This window comes from Chelonia mydas, chromosome 7, assembly GCF_015237465.2.
Source record: "Chelonia mydas isolate rCheMyd1 chromosome 7, rCheMyd1.pri.v2, whole genome shotgun sequence".
NCBI classification, from domain to species: Eukaryota; Metazoa; Chordata; order Testudines; family Cheloniidae; genus Chelonia; species Chelonia mydas.
Genome location: NC_057853.1, coordinates 22,541,848 through 22,561,107, shown reverse-complemented (window position 1 = coordinate 22,561,107; position 19,260 = coordinate 22,541,848). Strand labels below are relative to the sequence as shown.

Genomic DNA, 19,260 nt, shown 5'->3' with positions numbered 1-19,260 from the left:
CGCTGTGACATACTGCAGCAGTGACACTATCTGTTCCCCTCCTAGTCCCAACCACTGTCCTGCCACAGGCTCTGTCAAGTAGCAGTCTCCAGTCCAAAGAAAATATAAAACAAAAGGGCCTTCTGCCCCTCATAGGCTACTCTCCACTCTTGTAGGATGCTGACCCTCCAGACTTTCTCCTGAAGAGGCTCTGCTCCTACCAAGCTGCTGACCCTCTAGGCTTGTTCCCTGGATTCCTTCCCCCAGTCTGATTCTCCCCAGGCTGCATCCTTAATCCCAACCTATCTCCAGCCCATCTGCTTGGGAGTTGGCTTTTTCCTAGGCCTGCCGCAGGAGACTCCTTCTTCTCTACCACCTCTTCCCTTCAGTGTCCCCGTCTGGTTCCCTTCATTGGACCCTTTGACCACACTCCTGTCTCTGTTATTTCATTAATTGTCCCCCGGATTTATTTGGTGTCCCGGTCCTGTGGATCCCCCTCTTAGGCTGGAGGGGGATCCTTTAGCAGTGGACGGGCTTTGCCCGCCCACTTCCCGGGTCCCAATAGGACCTCTTCCTTTCAGGGCCTACCACAGGAGACAATCACCCTCCTGTAGCTCTCTTCCACAAATAAGCTCTCTCACCCCACTCTTCACCATCTGGGTCTGATAAGTGAATTGAGCCACCTGATCCCCAGCTGATCACGATCAGCTGGGTGGGGAGGGTAGCTGATCTGTCACAGGTGAACCTAAGTCCAAATCCTCTTGAAGGACCAGCAAGTCTATGACAGGGCCCAATCCTGCAAATCCTTACTCACATGAATAATCCCCTTGATTTCAGTGGAGCTGCTATAATGGAAGGACTATGCATGTAAAGGTATGCAAGGTCAGCCCCACTGTTTTAACCTTCTTTTGCTCCTGTTAGACCTGAAGAATTGACACAGTGATGGGAGAGGGAGCAGGCTTCTCGTCTGGCTCACACATCATCAACAGAATTGTTAGCAATACAGAATCTTTGTTATTGGTATTGACTGGCAAGCAAGAGAGAACACAACTTGACGTTCAGAACCCTGGCTCAGTTTGTGGCACTGACAGTTTTAAATAGCAGAATACAGCTTTTCACTTGTGAACGAAGCAAATCTTGAGTTAAGGAAGAGACCATAAACATGGAACTCCACATTGCCATTCTTGCAGCCACTTTTCAGACTAAAATGGCACTTTCGGCAAAACTATATATTTCATTCTTTTATTCATTGCGATACATGTTTCTTGCCATGTGACATTTTAGACTGAGGACACTGAATGTAGTTTTTCTTTACTAACCACAGCTCTTCAGAAAGCTTCTCTGTGTTACAGTATCACATTTACTGTACAGAAGACTGCCAATCTATTTAATCAAATGCATCCCAAGACTGCTTCATTTTTCTCTCCCTGCCTTTTTTGTATCATCACAGAATTCTTGGTCTTGATCTCAGGACACTTGTTCCTGAAATACTTGAATAGAGCCTCTTTCTTCCTTGCCATTGCTGCTGCCTCTACTTACGCACTACATGGCCTGTTTCAAGCTTTCCTTATTGTACCTACCACAGAGGACTGGACTTCATCTATATTTGGTCATCTCAAAGCACCTTTGAACCTACATAGGCAACACTACCTTTATCTAACAACATGCTGAAGTTCACCTGCCAGTGACCTTTGGCACTAACCGTTTTCCACTTTTTGATGCTTATTCCTGGCTATGCCTATGGGGACACTCGGTTCCGCTGAAGACAAGGGTCTCTCTAAACCAAGATAAGGGCAGGGTGGAAGTCATCTTCCTCCTCTGCTACCCAATGATACTCCCCTCATATCACTCCCCTCTTGGAAACCCTCTACTGACTGCCTCTTTTATTCCATGTCACATTCAAGTTTCTCACCCTCATCTTTTCAAGGCCTTGCACAGTCAAGCCCTTGCCTATAATTCTGATCTCATTTCCTCCCACTCCCCTTCCTGTTGTCTACTCTCCTTCCAAGCTATGCATTTTTCCTGTTTTTCCCCCTATGCCTGAAACGCCTTCATTCTTTTTCTGCATTAAACCATCATCTTCTCTTCGTTCTGGTTTATCTTTATTCTCCACGATGTTTGACAGTAGCAAAGTGGATGGGAATCTTCCCACTGACTTTAATGGAAGTTGCACTGGACGCCAAAATAAAAAAGACTGGTCTTGAGGTTAAGGCACGAGATTGGGATAGCTGGGGTCTAGTCTCTCCCTGCCAGATCTCTTGGGCAAGTTACTTCACCTTTCTGTACTTCAGTTTCTTCAGCTGTAAAATGGTAGTAATGATACTTCCCTACCCAAAAGGGCTGTGTTGTGAGTCTGGATTCATTAACATTGAGATCCTCAGATGGAAGGGGTTAAAGAAATGCTATTAAGCCAGAGCAATAAAGTTTCATTTCAGCTTCACCTAACTGAATTTAAGAATGCAAGAAATTATGAAAAAAATGAAAAACTCAATCCATTGAGTCCAATATACTTTGCCCTACTGTTGAAAACAAAAGGGGCAGTCTTTCATTTCACAAAGGCAAATTGCTGGAAAAAATAAAAAGTGGTTGTGCTATCTGTTAAAAATCTGTTTCCTCTTACCCAAGACATAAATCTCACTGTTGACTATAGCTGTGCTGAAACGGTATTTGGAGTACTTCATTGGTGTGCACTCTGTCCATTTGTCTCGGCCTGGGTCATACTGCAACATTCTGTTACTTAATCGATCCAGCTCATCGTCAGGGAGATCCATCTGTATGAAATATGACAGTCATATAATAATACAACATTTGGAGCCCTCTGGACATGCCTGCGTGCAATTAATCACAGCAGACAGCTGAGCAGATAAATAACATAAACACATCAATTATAGCTGTGAAGTGATTAATACTCACTACGATTTACCAGCACCCATGACTTGTGGCTAGAAGTACATTGTAGAAGACAGATGAATAACAATGCATTTATATTCTATGGCAAAAAAGCGGAGGATTTGGGTAATAACAAAACATCTATGGACGCAGTTCTGACAGAACATAGCTCTTTTACAAGGCCTCTGTGAAGCTCTAAGAATAAGTCAAAACCTTTCTCCTGAAGACTGAATTTCTGTTTACTTGGTTACTGATGCTGTACCATGAGTTTTGATGGGGTACTTTAAAGGCTGTTCTAAGAACCTCTTTATATACAATATTTGTTCTGAATTAATGTCTATTTATTTAATCAACAAATAATTAAAACTGAACAATTGCTAAATCTTTCCATTTAATAGTTTTAATAATAACCCCCTGGCTTCCAACTACAGCTTTGTTCCCATTATACCCCTCCCGTACCCACTCCTGCCCCCCCTGTTCATTCCAGTCTTCCTCCCCATTTTCTCCCTCTTTTGGTGTTACATAAGCAGCTATAATTATGTTTTTCAGCTATAATTATGTGATGGCCCCTTTAAATGTAAGTAGTCTGCTGTGGGGGAGGGCTCTGAAGTATTTCAATGAGAGAGAGAGCACACACACGCATACTCTGCTTACTGATGGGGTTGTTATATTTGTTCTTTTTTGCTTGTTGTTTTCCTTAGTATAAAGACACTCTGAAATCATGGCAATGGGCAAGGAATCAAAGGCTAGATAATGAAAGTAATTTACACTGAACGTGCACGCTTTCCTTTTTGTGTACAGAACACTCAACTTCACACTTTTCTTCCATTCTGCTCCCAGAGTCCACAACCATCTCACTGCCCTCATCAGCCTCCTCCCAAACCTACCTGTGATGGCGGTCCTCACTCCTGGAGCAGCCTTTCAGTATAGCATCACAATTACATCCCTGCCTCAGTTTCCACAGTGGGCTTTCACTAAGGGCAACAAGACACATGTGTATTGAACTGGGCCCCTGCAGGGGTCTAGTTTATGTAACCCAAAGGTGGAAAAGTATACAAACATGCCTCCCCCTTTGCATCTCTAGCCGAAGAGGGAGGGGGCTGAATTAACCTTAGTCCATCAACCCCACTTATGTCCAGGTCCCTTACCAGCAAGGCCCTCTTGTCCCAGAATCATCTTCTGGAGCCAGGGCCTTTTGTCATTGGCTGGGAAGGGTCTCTCATTCTGGGTCAAGATTATCACAGAGATCAAACCATGACCACCCATCCTCAGAACAGCCTAGAATTCCTCTGATCAGGGGCTTCTGTTGCTACCTGATGAAGTCTGTCCACAGGGGCCACTAAGCCTTGGCATTCATAGCTCCTCCCCTTTGGAGCCTCTCCCACCTAGGAACATTCTTTATTGGTTTCCTTTTCTGGTGAGTCCCCTCACCAGGCTCCCCTTGAGAACTTTCTCCTTGCAGGGACAGTTCCCTTCCCCAGGAACCTCTGTTCTCTGGCCCACCCCCACTGAGAGTAGCTTCCTTTTATGATGCCGAGGTGCTTCCCTGCCTAATTAATGGCCTCTCAGTTATTCAATGACGTAATTAGTCCCAGGTGAACCTGGGCTGTCTCACGTACCCCTTGTTGAGCCTTCATAGGTAGGCTGAGCTCCGGACCCCCTCAGAGGGCCAGCTACCCTCTGACAAAACCCCTTCATAAAATCCTTCTTTCCTTCTCGTTATTAACAACTCCCAGTTCCATAGGCCTGATTGAGACTCACTGCACTACTCCAATTTTACGTTGACGTCAGTGCAGTTACACCAGTGCAGAACTGGAGTAATGCTGTGGTGAGTCAGGCCCTCCCTCTCCTGAGCTGTTGTTATATGTCCTGTCTTGAGTTTGCCTTGTCTTATTTCAATTATAAGGTCTCAGGGGGGAGAGCATATCTTTGACTATGTTCTGTGAACTGACATGTACACTTATGGCACTATAGCAATGTTATATTATTAATCTTTGTCAAGGCTGGTGGAGTGAGTGCTCAGGGTTGCGCAAATATAAAGATAACCCCTAACCTGAGAAACTTTAATATGCTTTCATACTGCTCATTTGACAATATCATACATATACACCAGGGGTGGGCAAACCTTTTGGCCCGAGGGCCACATCTGGGTATGGAAATAGTATGGTGGGCCATGAATGCTCACAAAATTGGGGTTGGGGTGCAGGAGGGGGGTGAGGGCTCTGGCTGGGGGTATGGGCTCTGGGATGGGGCCAGAAATGAGGAGTTCAGGGTGCGGGAGGGGCTCCGGGCTGGGGGTGCAGGCTCTGGGGTGGGGCTGGGGATGAGGGGTTTGGGGTTCAAGAAGGTGCTCCAGGCTGGGATCGAGGGGTTCAGAGGGCGGGAGGGGGACCAGGGCTGGGGCAGGGGGTTGGGGCACGGGAGGGGTTCAGGGGTGCAAGCTCTGGGCAGCGCTTACCTCAAGCAGCTCCCAGAAACAGTGGCATGTGCCCCCTCCGGCTCCTAAGCAGAGGTGCAGCCAGGTGCTTCTGTGCGCTGCCCTGTCTGTAGGCGCCACCCCTGCAGTTCCCATTGGCCACAATTCCCAGCCAGTGGGAGCTGCGGGGGTGGCGCTTGGGGCGGGGGCAGCACGTAGAGCCCCCTGGCTGCCCCTAAATGGAGGAGCCGGAGCGGGGACATGCTGTTGCTTGTGGGAGTCTTGTGGAGTGGTGGCATGCACATGCCGAGCGGCCCCCGACCCCACGCTCCGGCTGGAGTGCGGGAGCAGGGCAAGCCCCAGACTCCGCTCCTCAGCAGAAGCTCAAGGGCTGGATTAAATTGGCTGGCAGGCCGGATGTTGCCCACGGGCCGTAGTTTTCCCACCCCAATATACACCCTTAGTGCCTGAGAGGGGAATACTAATACTGAAGCAACACACCTACCACTGGGTCATTGGTCTTAAAATCTTTATTTCACCACTGTGGCTAATGCATTCTGACCTGTGCAGATAGATTCTTATGTAACTCCTTATCAGTTAATGCTAAACTGCTCATCCCAATCAACTGTATGCATAGATACGTACTCCTGAATTGTCACAGAAAGTGCTAGTTGGCAGGTATCAGTTCCCAGGTGCGTGTATTTTTACCAGTCTTGGCTCAATATTCAGGACAATAGCTTCTCAGGCATTTTTCTCCTTAGTTTTAGAGAGCTATCAAGCTAGACAAAAGCTGGGCGTCTACCTTAACATCTATCTTTGTTATATTACACACCACCCAGCTTGAGCTTTTTACAGCCATATTATTTCCATGTTAAGTACGTCCTTGTATTTTAATTATTTAAAAAAGAGAAAGTATCTTTGCTCAGTTTCAGTGTCAGACCTACTCTCTTAACATTCTCTTTCCTCCTTAGGGATTTCCAAACTCAGAATATCTTAACAGATGGAAATTGTGTTTTCTGAACATGTTTTAGTCTTAAATTTTTAAAGATTTGATTCTAAAAAGTGGTCCCAAACCAATGAGACGTGATCACATATTTAATATCCTACAGACAACAACATATATTATAAATGTCCCAAATAAAGTCTAACAAATTTTTTTGGTGGAAAATTGCATTTGTGACCAAACTAATTTTTTGATGAAAAGCTTGGTTAGTCTCTAAGGTGCCACAAGTACTCCTTTTCTTTTTGCTTTTCCACTGAAAGTTTTAACTTTTTATAAAAAAAACCAAACAAACCCAAACACCTAAAAACGGAAAAGATTCCCCAAGTAATGGAGCTGAGCTGTGAAGCTTGTATATGGATTTGGACCTGAAATTTACCAAAGTTTATAGGGGTTGGATTTTGGATTCCAGTATGGGTCCATGTCTTAGAATCATAGAACATAGAGTTAGAAGGGACCGCAAGGGTCATCTACTCCAGGGGTTCTCAAACTATGGGTCAGGACCCAAAGTGGGTCACGACCCTGTTTTAATGGGGTCACCAGGGCTGGTGTTAGACTTGCTGGGGCCTGAGGCTGAAGTCTGAGCCCCACCACTTGGGGCCAAAGCCGAGCCAAGGGTTTCAGCCCTGGGTGGCAGTGTGGCTCAGGTTACAGGCCGCCTGCCTGGGGCTGAAGCCCTGGGCTTCGGCTTTGCTCCACTTCCCGCATGGGGTGGTGAGGCTTGAGCTTTGGCCCCGGCACCTGGGGTGGCGGTGCTCAGGTGGACTGAGGCTTCGACACTGCCTCCTGAGGTCATGTAGTAATTTTTGTTGTCATAAGGGGGTGGCGGTGCAATGAAGTTTGAGAACCACTGATCTAGTCTAACACCCTGCCAAGATGCAGGATTTGTTCTGTCTCTTATTTAAACTCAACTATTTGCTGCTGATAGAAAAGTTATAGAGGACAATTATTAACTAGTGGGATTGGAAAGTGCCAGGGAAGAGCCAAGTATAATCATCACCATGATTTCTTTTTAATTAATGTTTCGCTGGATTAAAAACTGAGTAAGGACTTCAGGATTTACCCCATGACTATTTAAAAATGGAACATGAGTGAAACTGTGTTTAGACAGGATGCATTTTTAATTTTTTTCTCACTGAGAAACTCCCTTTGAAACAACTGCCTTTATTACGGGTAGCATATAAATTGAAGATTATATGACATGGACATTATTTCTCCTTGGCCTGCTTGATTTTCCCATTAAAGATGTGAGAGGAATGAGTGCAATTTATTTTTTGCTTATAACTGAGGTATTTAAACTATGCAAGAACAGCCTCAAAGTTAGGCAGCACATAAGCCAGGTTAGCTAGCTTTTATAGAATAAAATAATTAGTACACTTCTTTACCTGTGGTGTCCAGCCTCCCATCACATAGAGTTTATTATTTACTGTTACCACAGCATGGCAGGCCAGTTGCACTGGAAGAGGTGCCACGCTTCTCCAGCTATCTTGCTCCATGGAATACTTCTCAACACAGTTTGTGACCAGATATTGATTTTTCAGTTTCATTTGCCCTCCTATGACATACAGGTCATTATGAACAGTGCCCAAGGCATAGAGTTCACGAAACTGAGCAGTGCACAAACTTTGCCAAAATCGGTTTCCTCTATTGTGGTACCTGTAGGAAAATCCAAAATTAGAAACTGTGGTTCTGATAAAATCATATCAATTTTGTATTTAAATCTCCCTTCTCCAGTTTCAGATGATGTTACAGTGACAACAGAAGTTCTTTCTCTTGTCAACAGAGAAGAAACGTTTCTAGCCTTGAATTTAGTGGGATTAGTCATGTGCATTAAATTACTCACATGCATAAGTGTTTGCACTATCAGGGCTTTAGTAGGGACTTAGGAACCTAATTCTAGGCACCTAAGTTTGAAAATATTGACCACAATTAAAGTGTCCTTATTTTGCATGAGCTGAGCACTCATAACTCCCACTGCACTCAGTGAAACCTGCAGTAGCACCTCTGAAACAAAGGCCACATTTATTTAAGTGTCTAATTGTGGATTTATGCGCCTCAATTTAGGCCCCACATTTGCTGATGTTGGCTTCAGTTTGTAATCAGTCTTGATTCTGGCAAAGCTCCTATGTTCCTTAATGTGGGTTTATCTGAGTGAGGAATGAGTAAAAACAGAGTGAAGGTTTCAATATTATTAATTATTAATAATTATTTATTTATTATTATGATTATGATTATTACATTTTAGCTCCCATGCATCATCAGCTTGGTATAGTTAAAGCTGGGTGTAGATTCACGAATGACCAGACTCATTCATTAATTTCCACATCTCAGACATCAGCACCACTATTAAATAAATGACGTGGAGGAATGATCCAGGAAAGAAAATACTAACAAACTGATGACCTTTCGGTTAGGGGAATATGAGGTCTACAGAAAGAGACTTAGGATGAAATCCAGTTCACTTTACTTATACAAGGATTCCATCTAAGTCAATGGGCCTTCTCATGAGTAAAAGGGTCAGGATTTGGCCCTTAATATAGAAGGAGATGCCTCAGTGTTTCATGGAGAGGGACAGATTGCCCTTTGTAACAAATTGCTTTGGGTACCTGAAATCCGCATACAAACATATGGGGAGAAGAATGCTTTCTCTAGTGGCCTTTTCCTGCTCCAGGAACGTTATTTATTGTTTAACTTTAAAACAATGATTAATTTTTTCCTCCCGTTTGAGGATACACACCTATAAATTTCAATGTTCTTGGTTTTTTGTCTAGACATTTTGGCAGCACTGGCCTCCCCTGCCACAATAATATCATTGTTCTCAGTGACAACACCGGTACACACACATCCTAAACCCTCACCATACTTTGGGGAGGAAATGAAGTAAGTCTTTTGTGTTGCAGGAGCGTAACAAAAACTGGCATCTGCATAGCTACCATGTCTTGATCGAATCCCCAGAGAATTATTGCCGATGCAAAGTAGAAGACTGGTGGTCTCCATGCCATAGCGAAGACTGAGAGAGGGGTGGGTGGATTTCTTTATAGTTTCTAACGCTCCATCAATCATATCATGACATTCTGAGTTAGAGAGAAGCACCGTGTTCCTTTTCCGAGCTTCCACTAGGAAAGAAGGACTTACAAGTTCCAGTCTCACTTGCTTCAGGAGTTCAATCAGGTACTCGACACGTGATTTTCTGCTATGGTTCACCCATCTGAGGACCAAGTCCAAAATGCTCTCTTCCCGGGATACATTCAGATCATCTGATCTTATGAGACTCAGCAATTGCTGTGCTTCAATCTCTAATATTTCTTCATGCAAGCTCACCTCAGCAAAGTGCTGATACAAATATTGCCTGGTTTGATCGGACAATTCCTCTGCCCCAATGTGCTTTGCAAAATAGTAGATCCCCACACAGTTGGAAGCATCCATATGGTCCATCATGTATTTCTGACACACATTGAAAACATCTTCCATCTGCATAAAAAATGCAGCAACAGCAACACTTTGGACATTGAAATTAGTGAGGTGCAAATCTGCACTGTACATGTAGTTGAGTATTATGGACACACTCTCTGACGAGATGTCATAGAGCACCACTTCTCTTTGGGTGCACTCAAGCAAGCCACAGGTAAACATAGCTTTGAAATAGGGACTGAATGCAGCCAATATCAGTTTATGGCAGGGGAACTTCTCACCTTCTGCTACAAGGACCACATCAATCATTTGTGTTAATTCTTTCATACTGTTTAATTGATCCAGTAAAGTCAAGCTATGTCGCTGCTTCCTTTTCCCCTCAGTCTTGTGATCCATGATAAAACTCAAAATTTTCTATTTTTAAATCTCTTCAAGAACTTGCTTGATTTTTAGAAGGGCTACTTGCATGTCTGATTGCTCTCGAAGTGATATGCCTTCATCATAAAATATTTCTGGGGGGAGGAAAGCATATAATTTTCTTATAAGAATAAATCCTCTGACAGTTGAATTTTGCTGTTAAATCCTAACGATAGTAAGCATTTCTAAAGGACAGGTTATAAAACATTAATACATACTTGAGCATGTATAACAGTTTCATTTTCAAACTGAGCTTGATTCCAAGATGAGGACTATATTATTTTCACTCTCATTTTTGATGCCTGAACAAATGAAATATACTTTTCATTCTGCATTTAAAACTGATACATATTTTAACATTCTGACAGGTCACTGGCATTTAATAGAAAAAAATATTGTATTACAGTAATGTTCTAATGATGTAATGCAAGCTACCAAATATTTATGGTATTGTTTAGAGAGATCCAAGCAATTAAATATTACGTCCCAATTGGAACTAAAATTGCAAGGACAAGTCCTCTAGGCCTCAGTCAATCAAAACTCTTACTGATATCATATGTAGACACCCACCTACCTGCTAACTGAAAATCAGGCCCTGTGTTGCTGCTTAGCCTAAAAATCAGTTATTGGTATTGACACTCATCAGTTGAGCCTATTTTGACGTACGCTGTCAGGTTAAAAGTCATATATTTTATTGAGCTTACCTATGTGACAAATAGCTTTCACACCTCAGATTATTAAAATTGAAAGAAATTTAAAATTTACTTGTCACCATTACCTTTTACATTTATCTTAGCCTGGATTCTGAGAATCAACTGGTCAGTTTCACTTCTGTTTATAGTTCATTTAGAATCACTTGCAGGCTGTCATAGGCTAGCACAATGTTCCAGTATTTGCCTTGCAAACTCTGCAACTCAGTGGGAGTTCTGGGAGTGCAATTAATGCAGGGTTGATCCCTAATTAAAGTCTTTTGCCTGCCTTGACTAGTTTTAGATGTGATAAAACTCCAAGGGAAAAAATATACTTTCAACTACTATAATTTTATCTCTGCCATTTGGCTCTCAGTTTTTCTCCCTTTTTCCTGACAAGTCACAGATATAAAAATTAAATACAAAGGGCCTGATTTCAGGGCATTTACACTGGCAAATAACTGGAATAACACTTTGTGAGTCAGTGTTCTCCAAAGACAAAGGCCACCTCAAATGATCTTTGGGGTTCAGTAATTTTTCCCTTTTCTCCCCTCAGTTTTCTTATCAAAGAAACCCCAAACCTCCCTTTCAGCATTCTCTTTTGTGGCTCCCTGCTGTCACCTCTCTTAAGGCCTGATCCAAAGTCTATTAAAGCAAATGGAAAGATTCTCAATGACTGTAAAAGTCCATGGATCAGGCCTTCAAGCTTCAGTTCACACATACACACCCATAAAGAAAAACAGTCCACCACGCAGATGCTGAATGTCCCCTTATAGTTCACCTCATTTAGCTCAGACCGCTTGATTATTTTGAAATCATCTAGTCCATCAGTGGCACACTTCAGTGCTCACTGATCCTTAAAGACTTCAGCAGGAGTTTTGTCTGGGTAAGGACTGCAGGAAATGTGCCCAAAAGGCTAACAACAATTGTGGGCTTGATTCTTCATTACGTCACACCTTGTATAGTCATTTACACTTCTGTGAAGCAGGTGTAAAATATGATCACCAATGCAAGTCAGTGAAGAATTCAGATTCACTACCATTTTACACCAGAGTAAATGTATATAACGCAAGGTAGTAGAGATTCAAGCCCACTGAGACCATAGAAAGGGACTGTTTACACAACAGACCTGGTTCTCTGCTCAAACTGGAGTCATTCTGTTATAATTCTCTTAAGTCAAAGACGTAATGGGCAATGGGCAGACATTGGGTGGCACCACCTACCCATTTGTCCCCACTGCATCTCCCGGCTCAGCTCCCAGCATGCAGAAGGGTATTGAGAGAAAATCCCTGCACTTCTGTCCTCCCACTAGCAGGGACAGCCATGAGGCAGCCTCGTACTCGGTGCAGTAACAGATACCACCCTGCTTCTCCCCCTGCTGGCAGCCTTCTCTGTGGGTTTGAGGAGAACAATAGGGCAGGCAGAGAAGATATCACTGAGGAAAGGCAACCCTGGACCTGGTGCTCGCATGGCAAGGGAGGGGAGGATGACCCCAGGTGAGCAGGGGAAAGGCTGCAGGAAGTGGGGAGAGACCCACGGGGATACATAGGGTTGGGGATTGTTCTTAGATCTGAGGACAGCGTGCTGGGGGCGGAGGAGAGGACGAACATTGGAACCAGTGGAGGGAAAGCAGAAGAAAGAGGTATGGAGGGAGACAGTTAGGTTCTGTCTACCTACCTACCCATCACCATCACATCTGAGGGCTTCCACTCTTCCCGCCTGTTTAAAAATACAGTCCTGTCTGCCTGCACTATGATATTTACCATGTTGGAGAACCCTGTTAAAACATGGCCATTCCTCCCAGCATGGATATTAACTTAAAATAATATGATCTGGTAGTGTTGTTGGGAGGGGCCTGGGACTAAACAATGTGCCTGAGTCTGCATTGTCTTACACCAATGTAACTCCGTTTACTACTGATTTGCACCAGGGTATCTGAGGGGAGAATCCGGCCTATGTTTCTAAACTGTGTGCTACAGCCTTTCCGAAGGCCTTTATGTAATTCAGTGACATAGTTTAACAAGCTTTGATGCCATCTATAGTGGCCCCAGATGGTATTTTAATTGAATTTTAATTATTTATATACTGTATCTTTATGTTTATCCATAGGGAAAAAATGTGAAGGACACAGTGGTTTTGTAATCTTTTTTTTTTGTGCCCCACAACCTCCCCAATTCAGTTTAACAAGCTATGGACTTGGAGATGCACTGATATAAAATCGGTGTGAGGGGAGAATGAGGCCTTGTAGATCTGTGCCAATGCACATGTATCTGTCATGTCTAGAGGAATCGGTGTTTTAACACACTTTTTGTTTGTAGGGTGATAATGAGACAGTACTGTTACAGAGCTGTGTTAAGGAATCATGTCACAGGGTAAGTGATTTTTAGACAGGCTGTAAAGCCATGGTATAGCCATGTTTGAAAGCTGTTATAAATACTATCATAAACCTGTTTCCAAATCCTGCAAACACTAAATAGGACTATTCAAATAAGAAACATTATACACAAGCAGGAGCAGGATCTCAGACTGCAGCAGTGATGAGCAGCTTCCTGAAGCTTTAACAAGAAGACTCTAGGTTGTAGGCTTATTTTTGTTAAAAAAAACACATCACTATGAAAAACATTAGTGTATGAAATTATCAAAAAAATCCACTAAGGGGCTCCTCACGGCAGAGTCCACATCTCTCTGTAGTGTCAAAGTTTAGAAATCATAATTATCTCCCAAGTGAGGAAGGGCTGTGCAGCTACAGTACCAGCCCCAGGACTGTGCTTTCAGTTGTTAAGATGTTTGCATAACTAGTCATCATGCTGTTTTAGCAAGTTGTGGATTTCTTACACTGAACCTGCAGTAAAAGCCAGACACATCAATTGACTTTGTCACTTCTTTCCGTTTTCCAAGTCTTGAGCTCAACACAACAAATTTGAGCAATGGATCAGGATTATTACCACATTTTAAAAATGTATCTGGAAAATAAACCATAACTTCGTAGTCTCTCTGAGGGCCAAATTCTGAGCTTATGACTCCGTTTGTACTCAGTGAAAGGAAATGAGAGTTTTGCTGGAATAAAGACATAGGGGAGAAAGAAAACGGATCTCAGGATTGGGCCCTGTGCTGGTGAAAGATGACAGTACAGCTGTTTTTTGCTGTCTACATTGAAACTGAATATTTGAGAACCCATTACATTATTGATCTGGTAACTGACTTCACTGGGAGTTCTGGATATGGAGGGCTTGTAGGATTAATTGGGCCTTAATTAATTGGGCCTTGATTTTTTTAAGTAGGAGTTGTCTTTTTTTTATACTTTGTTATGAAGAAGGATGAAAATTACTTCAACTTTAACTGCTGAGTTAACACTTTTCAGATCTGAAGTTATAATATTTACCTCTCCTCATAAGAACTGTGCATTTCTTTAGCCTCCTCCAATCAAAGATCTCAAAGTGCTTCCACAAACGTTACTGAATGAAATCTTACAACCCCCCTTGTGAGGTAGGGATTTTTCCCCATTCTACAGATGAGGAAACTTTGGCACAAAGAACTGAAAGGTTACTGAGGAAGATTGAAGATGAACCAGGAATAAAACCCAGGGGTGAAAAAATCCTTTCATTGACTTCAGTGGATCCAGAATTTCACTCCTATGCTTCGGCTACAAAACCACCATTCTCTTCCTGACTTTCAGTTAACATTTCATTTAGGTGAGGTAACTGGAAGGACATTACTACTCTCACTTACACTATTAGAAAGGTTATTAAAAGGATAATAATAAAACAGGACTGCTCTGCTTTCTGCTCTGGTTTATAAAGGGAAAAGATGGAACATTTATATCAAGGAGAGGATAAATGGGACACAAATGTAAATTGCAGCCAGATACTGTATTTATATCAAGCAAAGGGCTTGGATGTCATTATAAAACCTCCAGTACAATGCTTGAGTGCTTTGTAAGGTCACCAGGCGCCCAAAATATATTTATAGCCTTGTTTGCTGATTTCATATTTTTTGGCTATGAAAAATGGATCCAACTGCAAATCTTCAATTGCAAATGTTACTTTATTTCAGAGCAACATTGTTGATTTACCTCCTGTTCTGGTCTGCTACCTTTATTTTTATTTTACCTGTTTTGTTAGTTTAATTTAATATTCTTCTTTGTGAAGTGAACCTTATTAATAATAATAATACATAATGTTATGCAGAAACTAAAGCTTACCCTCTCCGAGGCTCTAGGGTGCTGCAGGAACAGTTAAAAATATAAATAAAAACACAGTTGTTATCTCAGAATCATGAATTTCGGCTTTTATGAAGCTATCATACTCTAAGCGTACTCTGTCCTCGATTCTCAGTTCCACTACAGCCCCTTTGTGCTGCTCCAATGCAAAGAGACTGTAAACCAGGTAGAGCTACCCCCCCCCCCCCCCCCCCCACCACCACAACCACAAATTTCCCTTGTATAGAGAGATTTCTCAGTTGGGGTAGAGTCAGCACTGTGAGTCTGTCATTCCTTCTTAGTCCCTACACAGTTGGCCTGGCTGAGGGAAAGGGGTGTGGCTGGATTACCTTTGTGCTCCAACAATTCCCAGCCACCAGAATAAGCCCTTGTGGAAGATGGCAGTCAAATGTAAGACAGAGCAGCCTTCAGGCCAGTCCTAGAATCTGGAGGATACAAAGGTGGTACAAAGCCTTCTTTGTCCCATCTTCCTTTGGGTTCTGTACCAAGCACTGCTCAGTCAAAGCCAAAAACTGGGGCCTCTGACTACATATTCTTTATGTTTCTATGCTCTGATGAGCTATGAAGAAAATATGTTGATTAAATATACTTTTATGCCTTGGCTAGCAGCCACTGGAGAGGTAAATCAATATCAGGGTGATAACATTATGAACCGTGTGTTTAGAATCCCAGTATTATATTACTGTACGGCCTTTAGATGTTGTTAGTAATGGGCTTTACTTTCTATAAAATCTCCACCTAAATGACTTGGAAGCCCAAGTCCCATTTTCAAAAGTGATTTCGGCTTTCACTGTGACACAGGCTCCTAAGTCACACAAGACATTTTTGAAAATTTTGCCCATCGGGCCTGATCCAAGTCCCAGTGAAGTCAAAGGAATGGCTCCCATTGATTTAAATGGGAGCTGGATCAGACCTATAACTAATGTCTCTTCATTGTTCTAGGTGATGTGCACTGAGTTGCTTTGAGCTGGAAGGGATGGGGGTGATGAGTCTTTACACTTTTCTGAGGTTGTAGACATTGCAAGTAGAATTCTGTCCTTGGGATGAGATTGGTCCATATAACATACAGTGTGTGTGTATTTTGCTCATTTCTTCTTTCAAAACCCTTTAGTATATATTTATTTTCATGCAGTCCTAGGAAACGTGAGGTCTTATGCACCCCACACATGGGCTGGCTTCTGCTAGAAAGCTTGTTGCTAGACATGCTCTTGATAGGCTCCCCAGTGATCTCCAGTGTGCAAATGGTGTGCATGAGAACTTTCATTTAAAAAAAAACCAGGATCATGAGTGACAAGCAGCATACATGACCTTGTGTTCCCTACTGTGATGTATTGTATATAGCTATGTAACTGTTATGACCCTGTTTGTGTGTACTGTACTTTTAAAATGCTAACTGCTGTCAGCAGAGACTGCAGCCATTTTGTGTTACGTTCAGGTCAGATTGTTACAGAGGACACACACATGCACACACTGCTCCCTCATGGACACTTCTTCTTCCTGGTTTTGTTGCTCTCTTAAACTAAAGTAAAATAATTCGGACTGAACATAACGTTTTGCTCTTTGTGTGTGGAGAAACAACACAACACTTAACAATGGGTTCTTCAGCATTTTACAATGCTACAAAAACTGTTGGCTGTGTCTTTGATCAGTGGATACTTGAAGATGCTTTGATTGCTTTTCAAAGGGGTTGTGTGGTGTGTGATCCTGGAAAGTTTTGACATTGAGAGCTGCATTTATTGCCAGCCCAGAGCCCTGAAGTGGAGTTAGATTAATACTGATTCAATCTCAGCAAATACCAGGAATGTTTTTTTCTTTAAAATCTTATAGATTCATAAATATCAAAGAGCTAGGAATAAAATGACCAAGTGGGCTACCTTTTCTATGATGCCTTAGCCTGACTTTAATTCGAGAATGCTCCAAAACCCTGGGAAATCAATGAAGAGACTCCCATTGACTGTAGTGGGCATTAGATCAGGCACTTTATGCACATAAAAATTAGCACAAGCAAATTCCTGTATGGGCAGTTTTTGTGCACTAATCAGTGGCACATGAAAGTGATATAAGTTATACATTTTTGTTCAGTTTGCAGTTTGCAGATGGTTTTTGCGTATATAAAAATATTATTTGCACAGAGAAGTGATAGTGAACAAAAAGTGCATGCACAAGTATTTTACACACCCAAAATTATGTGTTCAGAAAACGAGGCCATTTTTCTAAAATTTGCTCTGTTAGCTAAATCCATCTTCCAAAGCTCTCAAGTTTCTCTTTTTGTTTGCCTAGAACATGTTTGATATACCAGAAAATACTGGAAAGCTTGTAATATTATTCATGTTTTTGCTTTTATAAATTGTTTGGACTATTTTGCAACTACAATACGTGTAATTTAATAATTTGTATAAACCAATTTCCACTTTCATTTTTGAAATTGGCAAAACTTATGAAATATAATTGACAATAATTATTTGAAACTTTCACTTACCAGAGCAATCACCTGGTTAGCAAATGCTAGTGTTCTAAGAGTTAACATCTCCTGTCGATCAACAGTGAGATTCAAATAGCTTGCTGGTTGTAGAACCCTGACCCCTTGACATCAGCATTTCACTAGTTACTGTGCAATTTATGTGAATCTAACCTTTCCTATAACTTCCCCTAGTTTCAGTTTCAGTCAGTAGCAGGAATATATCATTGTAGGGCTCTTCCCCCCTCCCCGCCCGCACCAACTACCCTGCAACCCCTGGCAACAACATAGCAGTAAATCTAGAACAACCCCACAATACAGGTTCAATTCATAACAACCCCACAATTCACAATGACACACCTACACTACAAATTCAGAACTCCACGGTCCAGGCCAGACCTAGGCACATGAAAATCCTAAAACAGCAGAGCAACTGTTTCTCCAAGAGCCCTTCCTGAAAGTGCACGTAATTTTCAGATTTGTGGAGAGTGCAAAGGTCCCTATATTGGTGTGTGCAGCACTGGGACCCCCAAATTTCTACATCCGCAGAGAGTCTCTGTTTTCACATCTACTGCAAATCCATATAAGTACCAGACCCCCGGTCTGATGTTCTCAGGGGTTCCCATGTTGAGATCCCTGGGAATGAGTCCCATATCCCCATTTTGAAATCTACAGAGAGCCCTATATGGAAGTGAGAGGGCCTTTGTTTCAGCATCTCCAGGGGGTGCCCAACAGGTGCAAAGGGCTCCAATTTATCTGCCTCATGTAACTGCCAATGGGCCCCAGTTTTGACATCCCTAAGTGGCCCCCTAAGATCTTCAGGGCCTCTCCAACCCTGCCCATGACAATAACACCCACCCAACAATCCACAGTGGCACTTGCTCACTGCTTTTGAGCCTCAGCAGCAAATCCCCTTCTCTCTTGTGCCGAGAGATGGGAGTGGATATATCTACCTTTCTCCCTATTGTCCCCGACGCCTCTGGATCTGCATATGTCTGGGAGACTGCGTGAGAGAGAGATGGGGGTGGGGGGGGGCAAACGGGAGTGAAAGAGATACCTCATATGGCTGCTGCTTATCTGAGAGCCTCATGTGGACAGAGAGGGAGCCAGGGGCTATTATTAGACCTGGCTGGATTCCTGGCTGTGAGAGGGAGCAGTATTAATGTCACATGCAGAGTACATTAGGACTAAATGAAAGTCCTTGGACTGGCACTGGCATCTCCTCACTACCCCTCTTCCTTCTACTAACTGATTTGTCATCAGCCACATATAGCCATTAAGAAAACATTGGGATCCTTGTGTGACCAGACAGCTGCCACTGCACCTTCTCACTGGCAGAAGTTAAGTTTATAGATTTGTCCTAAATGGATCCATCAGCCTTTCTCCACTCCCACATAAAAGGAAACGTCGACTGGGGCTTCAGTAGAAAATGGTTCTACTCTTGCTCTGGGTAGGATTCTGGGTAGGGTAGGATTCTGTCCCAAACCCGAGGGTATGGGATGCCATTGTGCCAAGAACATTTAGACTAGGGTTTGAGTTATCATAGTGATGGATTAAGGGTAGAGTTCCATCCATAATTCTAAGAGCCAAACTTTTTCTTCAGATATATGTGCACAACTCCCGTTGAGTATGGATGGCAGGACCTGGCCCTTAGTGTGTTATCAGTACAGAATATTCTCTTATTTCCATGGTGCCATTTGCAGTTCCTATATTACAGAGGTATGGACTCCTTCAGGCCTATTGGCACTGACTGTGCCCCCACAACTCCATTCCTCCTGCTCT

The 19,260-nt window shown here is 42.8% G+C and overlaps 1 protein-coding gene across 1 annotated transcript in view; it reads right to left on the bottom strand.

Moving 5' to 3' along the window:
* Positions 1-18,501, bottom strand: part of KBTBD12 (kelch repeat and BTB domain containing 12) — a 48,575-nt gene extending 30,074 nt beyond the window's left edge. The window contains exons 1-4 of the mRNA XM_007059976.4: positions 18,432-18,501; positions 9,022-10,207; positions 7,670-7,940; positions 2,600-2,750 (exon numbers count right to left, since the gene is read on the bottom strand). Coding sequence (XP_007060038.2) covers positions 2,600-2,750; positions 7,670-7,940; positions 9,022-10,091 — 1,492 coding nt within the window. The 5' untranslated portion in view covers positions 10,092-10,207; positions 18,432-18,501. The remainder of the gene's footprint in view (positions 1-2,599; positions 2,751-7,669; positions 7,941-9,021; positions 10,208-18,431) is intronic.
* Positions 18,502-19,260: the final 759 nt, after the last annotated feature.